Source organism: Equus caballus, chromosome 2 (assembly GCF_041296265.1).
Source record: "Equus caballus isolate H_3958 breed thoroughbred chromosome 2, TB-T2T, whole genome shotgun sequence".
Taxonomy (NCBI): Eukaryota; Metazoa; Chordata; class Mammalia; order Perissodactyla; family Equidae; genus Equus; species Equus caballus.
This window is the reverse complement of record NC_091685.1, coordinates 12,693,755-12,706,702: the sequence shown is the minus strand read 5'-3', so window position 1 is coordinate 12,706,702 and position 12,948 is coordinate 12,693,755. Positions and strand designations below refer to the sequence as shown.

General features: G+C 36.9%; 1 protein-coding gene across 7 annotated transcripts in view; it reads right to left on the bottom strand.

Moving 5' to 3' along the window:
* The window catches only part of IPP (intracisternal A particle-promoted polypeptide), a 39,625-nt gene that overhangs the window by 15,131 nt on the left and 11,546 nt on the right, over window positions 1-12,948 (bottom strand). For all 7 annotated transcript variants that reach the window (XM_023630865.2, XM_070260057.1, XM_070260059.1 and 4 more), the window contains exons 4-5: window positions 11,266-11,421; window positions 9,347-9,514 (exon numbers count right to left, since the gene is read on the bottom strand). In XM_023630865.2, coding sequence (XP_023486633.1) covers window positions 9,347-9,514; window positions 11,266-11,421 — 324 coding nt within the window. The remainder of the gene's footprint in view (window positions 1-9,346; window positions 9,515-11,265; window positions 11,422-12,948) is intronic.

Below are 12,948 nucleotides of genomic sequence, written 5' to 3'. Positions count from 1 at the left end.
ATAGCTTAGAACCATAATACAATATTCAGTAGCATTTCATGTTGTCAGAAATTCAACTATTATGTTCTAGCAAAGCGTTATTTTGAATCCGTGCCATACCACTGTTATTTATTAAAATCCACCTAATGAAGCAAAGACATAATTTTAATATTATCTATTTCTAATTCTACCACCCAAACAATCCACGTAATTTTTAAGGATACAATTTACATTTTAATACTTCTATATTTTTTCATGTATTTTTCATGTATTAGTTTGGTCAGCTGACCCTGGTATAATTGGAGTTTTAATGTAATCCTTATCTAGCAACAAACAGAAAATAAAAATTTTTTAAAAGATACCACTTAAAATAGAATTTTAAAATATACTATACCTAGGAGTAAATCTAATCAAAGATTGTACAAGACTTCTATGGATAAAACTTCTAAACTTTATTTAGATAAAATTTTAAATTAAAGTATATCTAAATAAACAAAGAGATGTACCATGTTCATGAATTAGAAGAGTCAATACAAAGATGACAATGATCCCCAAACTGATTTATAGATTTACTGTATTCCCAATTTTAAAAAAACTTTCTTTTCTATTTTGTTAAAATATACATAATATTTACCATCTTAACCATTTTTAAGTGTACAGTTCAGTGATGTTTTGCAGCCATCACAACCATCCATCTCCACAACTCTTTTCACCTTGTAAAACTGAAACTCTAGACTTAAACAATAGCGCCTCATTCTCCCCTCCACTCCCCGCCCCCCCTCCCCGCTCCCTGGGCAACCACCATTATATTTTTTGTCTTTATGATTTTGACTACTTTAAGTACCTCATGTAAGTGTAATCATATATAGTATTATTTCTAATAACAGATTTGATGAACTGATTCTAAAATTTATGTGGAAGTACAAAAGGAGTAGAATAGCCAAGCACTCCAAGAAAAGAATAATGAGAGCGAAACTGTCCTATCAGATAAGCTTATCAGACTTAAAATAGAGCTATAGTAATTAGTAAAGAGATAGTCAGAAAGACCAACAGAACAGAAAAGAAATTCTAGAAAAAGATCCACGTAAACATGATTACTTAATATATGAGTTTGTACTGCAGAGCACTGGGAAAACAAGTCTTTTATGCTGGGATAATTGGTTACATATCTGGGGAGAAAATGAAACTGGTTCCCTACTCACACTATCCATAAAAACCCAATTCCAGGTAGAAGACAGACATAAATGTGAATGGCAAAACTCGGGGCTGGCCCCGTGGCTGAGCGGTAAAGTTCGCGCTCTCGGCTGCAGGCGGCCCAGTGTTTCGTTGGTTCGAATCCTGGGTGCAGACATGGCACTGCTCATCAAACCACGCTGAGGTAGCGTCCCACATGCCACAACTAGAAGGACCCACAACGAAGAATACACAACTATGTACCGGGGGGCTTTGGGGAGAAAAAGGAAAAAAATAAAATCTTTAAAAAAAAAAAACTATAAAATTTTAGAAAACAATAAAGGTATATATCCTCATGACTCTGGAGTAGGGAAAGATTTCTTTAAAAAGATACAAGAAACACTAACCATAAAGGGAAAAAAATCATAGAGTTGGCTACATTAAAATTAAAAATATCTGTTTATCAAAAGATACCATAAAGTGAAAGATGAAGTAGTAGAGTAGAAAAAGATACCTGCAGCACATAAAACTTTACAAGGGCCTAGAATCCTGAATGTATACAAAACTCCTACTGTGCAGAAAACAGTTAACACAGCAGACCCGAGACTACTTATCCTTAGAAAGGCCTGCTTTCAAGGTTGACCCTTAGCTGGAGTTTGGGAACATGGATATAGTAAGCAGTTCCCTACAATGATACAAAATTTTCCCTAGGGGCTGACCCAGTGGCACAGCGGTTAAGTTCACACATTCCACTTCGGTGGCCTGGGGCTCACGGGTGCGGACCTACACACCGCTTGTCAAGCCATGCTGTGGCAGACATCCCACATATAAAGTAGAGGAAGATGGGCATGGATGTTAGCTCAGGGCCAGTCTTCTTCAGCGAAAAGAGGAGGATTGGCAGCAGATGTTAGCTCAAGGCTAATCTTCCTCAAAAATAAATAAATAAATAAATATAAAATAAAATAAAATTTTCCCTAAATGATAAGAGTGGCTCACTGTGCCTACACTGTTTGTACAAACAATGTGGTTTATATTGAACAAAAGCTTTCCTTCTGAGAGTCTGGAATTTTGGTATGTGCTAGGAAGAGGGATTCTATATGACTAAGCCCCAATAAAAACCTTGGACACTGTGTCTCTAATAAGTTTCTCTGATAGACTACACTTCCTATATGTTGTCACAACTCATTGCTGAAGGAATTAAGCATGTCCTGTGTGACTCCATTGGGAGAGGACTCTTGGAAGCTTCAATTGTTTCCTCTTGTGCCTTTTCCCTTTACTGATTTTTTTCTTTATCCTTTTACTATAATAAATCTTAGCTGTGAGTACAACTATATGCTAAGACTTGTGAGTCCTTCTAGCAAATAGTTGAACCTGGGGGTGGTCTTGAGGATCCCTGACACACCAACAAATCAATAATACAGACATTTTTTAGATGAGCCAAAGACCTAAAAAATCACTTCCTAAAAGAAGAAATCCAAATGGCCAAATAACAATGAAAAAATGTTCAATGTCATTACTTATGAGGGAAATGTAAATTAAAACCATAATGAGATATCACTATATTTCCACTAATAGAGAAAAATTTTCAAGTCTGACAATACCAAAAGTTGGTGTAAATAGGTGAAGTGTAAAATAATGCAGCCACTTTTGAAAATAGTTTGGCATTATCTAGTAAAATTGAAAATCTGAATACTTTATGACCCAGCATTCCACTCCTGGGTATACACCCTAGAGAAACTCTGGCACAGGGAACTTGTCGATACATATAAGAATTCTGATAGCAGCAATGTTGTCAATAGTCAAAAGCTGGAAACAATTATTTAGAACAGCCAAATCAAGTCGGTAACTTTATTAAAACAATCCAAATGTCTCATGATAACAGAATGAATAAATAAATTTTGATATAGTCCATGGTGTACAACAGGAATCTGTACAGCAAGAAACAACATGAATAAATCTCAGAAACATAATGTTGGACAAGACAGAGCAAGAATATTTATATAATTCAGAGTTCAAAAATAGGCAAACTTAGGTGTATTGCTTAGGAGAGCCTACATCGGTGGTGAAAAGTATAAAGAAACAAAAGGAAATGATTATCCTAATTTTCTTCAATTATTTATCAAACTAGATATATAAAATGCACTTTTATATACATTAATGTATATTTCACATCCTAAAATTTAAAATGTAAACCTTATGAATTCATATAATCAACAATTATATTTATTGAACACCTAATAAATGCCAGAAAAAGCTAAAAAAATGGTTCTTGTGGTTTAAAGGATCACAAACACCTGGGCAGATAAGAATCAATCAGCAAACACTACAAGGCTTAATAGTGAAGACCTAAATTGTCCCACTACCAAATGCGCTGGGAGTCCTGGGAAGATAACCATGTTCTGATCCTCTGAGTTCAGTCAGGATAGAGACATAAACAAAACTTACTGCTGAAGGACTTCTTATGTATGCTTGAGAAAGCACAACAGCAAGATCATTATCAGAGATCTAGTTTTTAAATAATAATGTTTATCTTTTCCAATTGGTAGGAAAAAACTGAAAAACCCATAAAAGTAGGCTACTGAAGATTTCTCAAACGTGAGGTTCAACAACAAGAGCAAATTTATTCTCTGTTGCAATTGTAGCCACCACTGAGTTTTCAAACAGGTTTCACATACTCCTCTTATGACTGAGGAAACTGAAGCAATTATACCAGAACTCAAGTAACTTTTCTAAGAGAAAGGCATGAAGGATACGTAGCTAAGACATAATGAGGGGGAGAACGACAGGAAGCGAGATTTGAGAGGCAGATGGGGAGACAGACCACGTAAAGGCCTTGCAGCTATGATGAAGACTGCACTTTACCTGCAGGGTGAACAGGAAGCCGATATAGGGTTGAGAACAGGGCAGTAACATGATCAGACCTGAATTTTAGGAAGATCTGAGGCCACAGTGTACAGAAAAGACTTAAGGGAAATAAAAATAGAAGCAGGGAGGGGCTCGCCTGGTGGTGTAGTAGTTAAGTTCACGTGCTCTGCTTCAGCAGCCTGGGATTTGCCGGCTGGGATCCCAGGTGCAAACCTACACACTGCTCATCAAGCCACGCTGTAGCAGTGTCCTACATAAAAAGTGGAGGAAGATTGGCATGAATATTAGCTCGGGGACAATCTTCCTCAGGCAAAAAGAGGAAGATTGGCAACAGACGTTAGCTCAGGGTCCATCTTCCTCACCAGAAAAAAAAAAAAAAGAAGCAGGGAGACTACACTATTATAGCAGTCGGGCATATATATATACACACACACACACACGCACATTGACGATTGGATGTAGGGTGTGAAAGAAAGAGAGGTACCAAGGATGACCAAAATTTTGTCCTGAGCCACTGGGCAAATGGTTGTTACCACTTACTGGATGGCAAACCCTGGGAGAGAAACAGATCTAGGAGATGAAGAAATCAGAGAGTTTGGTTTAGACATGTTGAGTTTGAAATACATATTAAGACATTTAAATGAGGATAAAAAGACAGTTATATATGCAAGTCTGGAGTCTGTGATTGGAGAGACATGAGTATATAGATAGTACTTAAAGGCATGAGACTGGATAAGATCACCCAGACAGTAAATGTAGATAGAGTAGTCACTTCAGAACTGAGTCTTGGGGCATTCGGCATAAGGAGGTCTGAAAGAGAAAGAAGACCCAGCAAAAAACACGGAGAAGCAATTGCCAGTGAGGGAGGAAAAAAACAGGGAGTTCATCAGCTCAGAAGCGTAGAAAAAAGAAAAAAGGAGGAGAGTGTGTATTAATCACGTCTCTTTATTTTCCGTATTTCTGATGCTTTGACATCTGGGGCCTTTCTGACTTTGGAGGGACCGCCCCTCTCAGGGCTAGCCAATCCTTAAAGACAGTGGAAGACTCACCTGCAGGCATGCCTTTCAAATGTAACTAATCAATTCATCCTTTATTACTGCTCCCCTGTCCTAATCACTCCAGGGCCAGGTACCACACAACGAGGGACCACCCCTATGCCCCAGAGCCTGCTGAAATTATTCAAACTAGCTAATCCTGTATCTGCTAACTCTGCCTCACCCATTCCTTCCTGTAGAAACCACAATAAAATTCTTGCCCACATTTTCCTTCCATTCCCTCCACCTCCTGACCCTGGTGCTTCCCCATGTGACTCGCCCACCCACCCACCCACAACATGGTGAAGCAAGGTGTACCCCTTCCTCTTCGGAACATTGCCTCCTGATGTTTTGGCCTCACTGTACCTGAAAAATAATAAAACCTACATTATAAAACAGGGGGCACTTCAAGAAGTAGAAAGTAATGTGTCAAACGATCCTGAGATGTTCAATAAGATGAGGACTGAGAATTGAGCCCTGGTTTTGCAATGATGAGGACTTTGGTGACCCTTATAAGAATAGTCTCAGTGGACTAATGGGGACAAAAATCAGACAGCCTGATTGGAGCTGGTTCAATAGCATGGGAGGCAAATAAAGACAACTCTTTCGTTTTCTATCAAAGCAGCAGAGAAATGAGGCAGTAACTGGAGGAGGATGTGGGGTCAAGGGAGAATGTGTTTATTTTTTAAGATGAGAGATATTACAGTAACTTCTTAATGGTAATCATTCCGTAGACAGGAAAAACCTGATGATGCTGTAGGGAAGGGATAATTACAAGAACAAGATCCCTGAATTTGAGAGAGGGGATAGGATCTGGGACATAGTGGAGACAACAGAGGTAGAAACAGCTCATCCATAGTAACAGGAGAAAACAAGAGCATATGAGGAGAGATGCAGGTAGACTGGTAGATATGAGAACCAAACAGAAAAGTGGACAAACAATATTAAGTGGTAATTCACAGAAGACAAAATACAATGGGCCAATAAACATACAAAAAAATGCTCAACCTTACTTATAGAAAATGCAAATAAAAATAAGATACTATTTTTTACCTAACAGATGGGCAAAAAATTTAAAAGTTTGATAATATATAGCACTGGCAAGGGAGTAAAAAAACAGGTACTCTCATCTGTTGTTGGTGGAAGCACAACTCGGTATTATCTATCAAAACTAAAATTGTCGGGGCTGGCCCCGTGGCCGAGTGGTTAAGTTCGCGCGCTCCGCTGCAGGCGGCCCAGTGTTTCGTTGGTTCGAATCCTGGGCGCGGACATGGCACTGCTCATCAGACCACACTGAGGCAGCGTCCCACATGCCACAACTAGAAGAACCCACAACGAAGAATACACAACTATGTACCGGGGGGCTTTGGGGAGAAAAAGGAAAAAATAAAATCTTTAAAAAAAAAAAAAAACTAACTAAAATTGTGCTTAAGCACTGACTCAGCAATTTCACTTCTCAACACGTACTTACTGAAATGCTCAAACACATGCATAAGGAGGCATAAATCTAATGATATTCATTGGAGCACTACTTGTAGTAGCAAAAAATTTGAAACAAATGTCCATCAATAAAAGAAAAGTTAAATATATTACAGCATACCCAAAATATAAAATATTTTAAGGAAAAAAATTTTTTTTTCCAGAGCAAGAGTCACCCTGAACTAATATGTGTTACCAATTTTCCTCTTCTTTTGCTTGAGGAAGATTAGCCCTGAGCTAACATCTCTGCCAACCTTCCTCTATTTCATTTGTGGGTCGCTACCATGGCATGGCTGACGAGTGGTGTAGGTCCACACCCAGGATCTGAACCCGTGAACCTGGGCTGCCAAAGTGAAGCACATTGAACTTAACCATTAGGCCATGGGGCTGGCCCCAAGGAAAAATTTTTTAAATGAGGTCTATCTCTATGAGCTGATTAGTAAAACTTTCCTCCTACAAATATTATAAAGTGAAAAAGGCACATTTTGGAAACCTATAGTTAGATACCAATTATATATTTTAAAATCTATATAAGATAAATGTATATATATATATATTTTTCCATATAGATATGAATGCAAGAATAGAAAAAGATCTAGAAGAACACAAACAATATTGATAACAATGACTTCTCCTGGAGCTTTCAAAGGGGATTACTGAGGAGGAAGTTAGAGTCTTTAGTTGAGAGAGACTTCAACTATTATCGCAATGGATTTTTTAACAATGACAATGTAGCCACTTAGTACTTGAATAGTTAAAAATAAGTATTTTAATAAAAAGTAAACAGCAAAAAAGTTTAAAACAATACATATCTCCAAAAGTTAAACATAGTGCTACTATATGACAATTCCACTCCTACGTATATATCCAAGAGAAATGAAAACACATGTTCACATAAAAACTTGTCCATGAATGTTCACAGGAGCTTTATTCCTATCAGCCACAAAGTGGAAACAATCCAAACGTCCATTACCATTTGATGAATGTAAAAAAAATGTGGTATTAGCCATACAATGGAATGTTATTCAGCCATAAAAAGAAATGAAATACTGACACATGCTATGACATGGATGAACCTTGAAAACATTATGCTAAGTGAAAGAAGCCAGACACAAAAACACCATATATCGCACAATTCCATTTACATGAAATGTCCAGAATAGACAAATCCATAGAGACAGAAAGGAGCTTAGTGGTTCCTAGGGGTTGGGAGGGGGGATGGGGAGTGACTGCTAATGTGGACAGTGTTTCTTGATGCAGTGATGAAACTGTTCTGGAACTAGATAGTGGTGATGGTTGCACAACTTTGTAAATATACGACAAACAGCTGAACTGTATACTCTAAATGGTGAATTTTATGGTATGTGAATTATATCTTAATTTTAAAAAATAGTATTTAGAATATTAAGTATGTACGTATATGTATGTGTCTAGGAGGAAATAAGCCAAACTAGTAACTGATTTTCTCTGGATGGTATAATTACAGTATGAGTGATTTTTATTTTCTTTTTCATATGCTGAAGTTTTAGCAAAATTTTCTAGCACAAACCTGAATTACTTTGATAACAAAAATTATCTTTAAATGATATATTAAGAAATATCTTGGGGCCGGCCTGGTGGCGCAGAGTTTAAGTTCGCACATTCATACATAAAAACAACTATTAAGGTTCTAGTCAAAGATTATATAGAATTATGGTCTTTATACTGACAGAAGGTTATTGCTTAAAACTAATTTCTTTGGTGGGATTTTCTGATGCACCATGACATTTATTGATTTAACGAACAGTTTTTGAACAACAACTACATTCCCTCCAAATGATAAATAAAAATCAACTATTCCCTATATCTCTCTCATTTTAAACTGACAGTATCATAGTCAGAAAATAATAAAATTTTTGATATAAAATTTTTACTGTTTTAGACTGACCCATAGAAATAAAGCAAAAAGATCAGCTGTAAGGGTTAGAGAGGATCTACATAGGCTTGTTGCTATAAAGACAAGTTATTCAGAAGTAAATATCGATATGAAAAGTGTTACATTTATTACTCTTTAGATCTTCTCTGATAATTATTTTCTTCCAACCCTCAAATCTCCTTTTATTTAATTTTATTCATTTATCATTTTACAATACATAATGGTAGTTTCAGAAAACACAGTGATATCAATCAAGAACTATATCCCAATATCTAGCTAACTTGGTTCTTATATAGCCCACTGTCCAGATAACTTGTCTAATTAAAAATGATTCATAATGCAGCTTTCAGAATTTTTAAACTTTTTATTATAAATGTGGACCTAGGGCCAGCCCGGTGGCATAGTGGTTAAGTTCGCACACTCTGCTGCAGCAGCCCAGGGTTCACCAGTTCGGATCCCAGGCATGGACCTCATCAAGCCATGCTGTGGTGGTGTCCCACATACAAAATAGAGGTAGATTGGCACAGATGTTAGCTCAGCGACAATCTTCCTCAAGCAAAAAGAAGAAGACTGGCAACAGATGTTAGCTCAGGGCCAATCTTCCTCTCCAAAAAAAAATGACCTAAATTTTGGTGCCACATTTTATAAACGACTTTTCATTAAAACCAAACCTAAGTATTCTATCTTGTGATAAATCACAGTATCTCTTCAATCTGAAATATTTAATATCTGTGTTTCCTTTTTCTTTCTTTCATTCATTTATTCAATAAATATTTACTGGCCACAACTATATTTATGTATACCCCACAGTACCTAGCAATATATATATATAAGGCATATAAGAATGCAGCCAACTTATAACTAGAGACTAATACGGGAAATAAGACATTTTCATTATTACCTCCAATAGCATAGACCATCCCTCCAAGAACTGCTACTCCAAGTCCACACCGAGCCTGATGAAGTGAAGACACAGTGGTCCAGTACTGGCTGAAGGTGTCAAAACGTTCTACACAGCTGAGGGCTCTGCTATCACTCCAACGACCCCCCTGCAACCGAGTATATCCACCTGAACAAAGGAAGGAAAGGAGGTACACAGCAAATCCCTTGCTGCTAAATATGGAAATAGTAGTAATGAGGAAAAATCTAGCCCTAGACATTCAGTATAACCATTTCATAGCAGGATATAAGTGCTTTAGGGCCTGCCATATATACATATATTATTCTTAAATGTGCCAAGTCCTGAAAGATTATGGCTTAAACACAATAAGGCTAACCATAGTACTCTACCACCTGGTCTTGGTTATAAAAGAATGTTAAATAAAACATAAATCTAGGGGCCGGCCCCGTGGCCGAGTGGTTAAGTTCGTGCACTCTGCTTCCGCAGCCCAGGGTTTCGCGGGTTTGAATCCTGGGCAAGGACATGGCACTGCTCGTCAAGCCATGCTGAGGTGTCATCCAGCATGCCACACCTGGAGGGACCCACAACTAAAAATACACAACTATGTACTGAGGGGCTTTGGGAAGAAAAAGGAAAAATAAAATCTTTAATAAAAACAAACAAAAAAAACACATAAATCTATGGCCAGCCCAGTGGTGTAGTAGTTGGGTTCACACACTCTGCTTTGGCAGCGTGAGATTTGTGGGTTTGGATCCTGGGTGTGGGCCTACACACCACTCATCAAGCCATGCTGTGGCAGTACCCCACATGCAAAATAGAGGAAGACTGGCACAGATGTTAGCTCAGGGACAATCTTCCTGAAGCCAAAAAAATAGAGGAAGATTGGCAATAGATGTTAGCTCAGGGGCAATGTTCCTCACAGGAAAAAAACAACCACAAATCTAGAAGCTGGTTACCTGTCTAGTTATGAAGTCTCATTATGACTTCTATTAGTATCTTTTTCAATTAAAAATAGTGAGTTGTGGGGCCGGCCCAGTGGCGCAGCAGTTAAGTGCGCACATTCCACTTCAGTGGCCTGGGGTTCACCAGTTCAGATCCCAGTTGTGAACCTATGCACTGCTTATCAAGCCATCCCTGTGGCAGGCATCCCACATAAAATAGAGGAAGATAGGCACGGATGTTAGCTCAGGGCCAGTCTTCCTCAGCAAAAAGAAGAGGATTGGCGGCAGATGTTAGCTTAGGGCCAATCTTCCTCAAAAGATAAAAAAAAATTTAAAAAAAAACATAGTGAGTTGAAATCCTTGTCTGACTGCATATCCCATCAGTAAAAAAATTTTAGCATGCACTCAGAAATCACATATTTATATATTATAGCATATATAAAATTATACATATAATTACATTAAATTATACAAAGTATTTATATATAAATTACGTATATAAATTTGAACAATTTGTCTATATATCAAATATTGATAAAGTTTAATGTTTTTTAAAATAAAAATGAAAAGAGGTTTTAACATGTCCATCTGATACTCCTATGGATTATCTGCACAACCACACTTTGGAAATCACTGGTTCCTATCAACCCTAATGACCATTTTAAGACACTGTGAATACAAATTTTGAAATTTATTTTCCTATTTTTAACTAGAATTCAAATTTTTAACTTTTAATGCTAAAGCAGCATTTCTTTAGTCAGTTTTTGACAAAAATAATTTAATAAGAATAAGTTATTCTTAGATGTGCCCACTGTGTTATATAAACACAGTTTATAAATATGCAGCCTATATGTAAATTAAATATGCCTATTTGACACCTCTGCATATTCTGACATGTACGGTAATAACAGCAAAATATTAAAAGGTTTTGATACCCAAAATAAGGATAATTTCTATTACCTTTTTAAAGGTTCTTACCTACTGCATACAGGTACTTTCTTGCTTTCTTCCTAGGTCGAACCTTAGATGTCTGCAGAAAACCACAAAATTTGTTCTCTTTGGGAGATTTGCACACCTCACAGTACTCTTTCAAAAGTGTTTGCAACGCAACACGAAGATTAAAATCAGATACTCCTAAAGCAATGTTTAAAAAGATAATCTTTTAAACAACTTTTAAATAACATTGAAAAGACATTTTTCCATGAACATAAAATGCATTTAACAATCAAAAAATAAAAATTCATCATCGATGATGTATGTTTCCTACAACACCAAATATTATTTTTCTCATTGCTACTGAAGAATATACTTTCCTTAAACCAAAGATTGCTTTTAAAAATACGCTTCATAACATCCAATTGAAAACACATATATGAGGATTTCTAAATAAAGATGGTGAATGAAATAGGATTACAATTATCTAACAAAATGAAAACATAAAATAGCTCAAAATTCTATACTTACAACCAAATAACAAAAAGGACATAAAATTATGTCACAAACTTTACAAATGATAGTCAAAACAAGAAACAAAAAATTCTGGTAGAATGAGGTCTATCTCCTAACAAGACTTTGAGCATGATTGGGTAGATGATCCCTGCTCAAGGGTGCTTAGCTGAGGAGGTGAATTGGGGATGAAAGCCAATCTGCCCCAGCTAGCAGGCTGTAAGACCCAGCCTCCCTGAAAGGGCACTATTTTCTAATTTGCATAAAGGCACCATATATACTAGCAAGGGACGATCTCCAAGTCTTGTCCCTATATCCCAGAAGCAATATTGAGGAAAAAAGGTCAAGTAACAAAATCTTGAGAACTTTCCCTAATAATTAACAATTTGGAGAGAGGTAGAACAAGCCGGTAAGAAGGAGAACTGAGAAGTCAAAGAACAAAACCATTAAAAGAAAAATCCTCTATGGGAGGATGAGTAATGGTGGAAAGGATCACCAGGGTTTGCCATCTAACAGCATAGTGCCAGCCAAAGTCCACACTTCGGATAAGATACATCCTTGGCTGGATTAAGTAAGCCCTAATACAAGATCAATAACAGGATCTTAAAAGACAAAGGTCAGAGCCCAGGTCCCCAAGCAAAGACCTCAGCCTTAGCAGATCTTTATTGTTTCACCATCCTCATGCCTCAGCTAGAAAGAAGTGGTGAGAACACATACATAGCCCTCAAATTTTAGATGGTAGAAACAAACCAGTTATACTAAGATAAATAGGGCGTCAAGGAGAATTAGCTCTTACATTATCAGAGCAAACAGTTTTGAACAGAGTTGCCCATGTTAAGCATGAGCAATATATCAAGAAACAGCTATACAACTATTAAAATATATCCCAGAAAAAAGAAGAGAAAGAGATTGAAGAATTCAGTCTGGAAGAAAACATTAGCCACAAACAGAAACAGACTCCCCAAGAATGCTTCACAGGATAGAATTACTTAGGAATACAGATTCTATTAAAAAAAGAGCTCAAAGACAGAATGAGATGCATTCGTAAGGAAACAATGTGAGAACTGAAATGACAGTACTACAGACTTAATGAATTAGAAAGAAACACAATAGATATGACAAAAAATCAAATTAGCGATTTGGTGTACAGACGAAAAAACAACTGTGAATACGGAGCAAAAGACAAAAAACATTTCAACATTAGAAGAGAGTAAA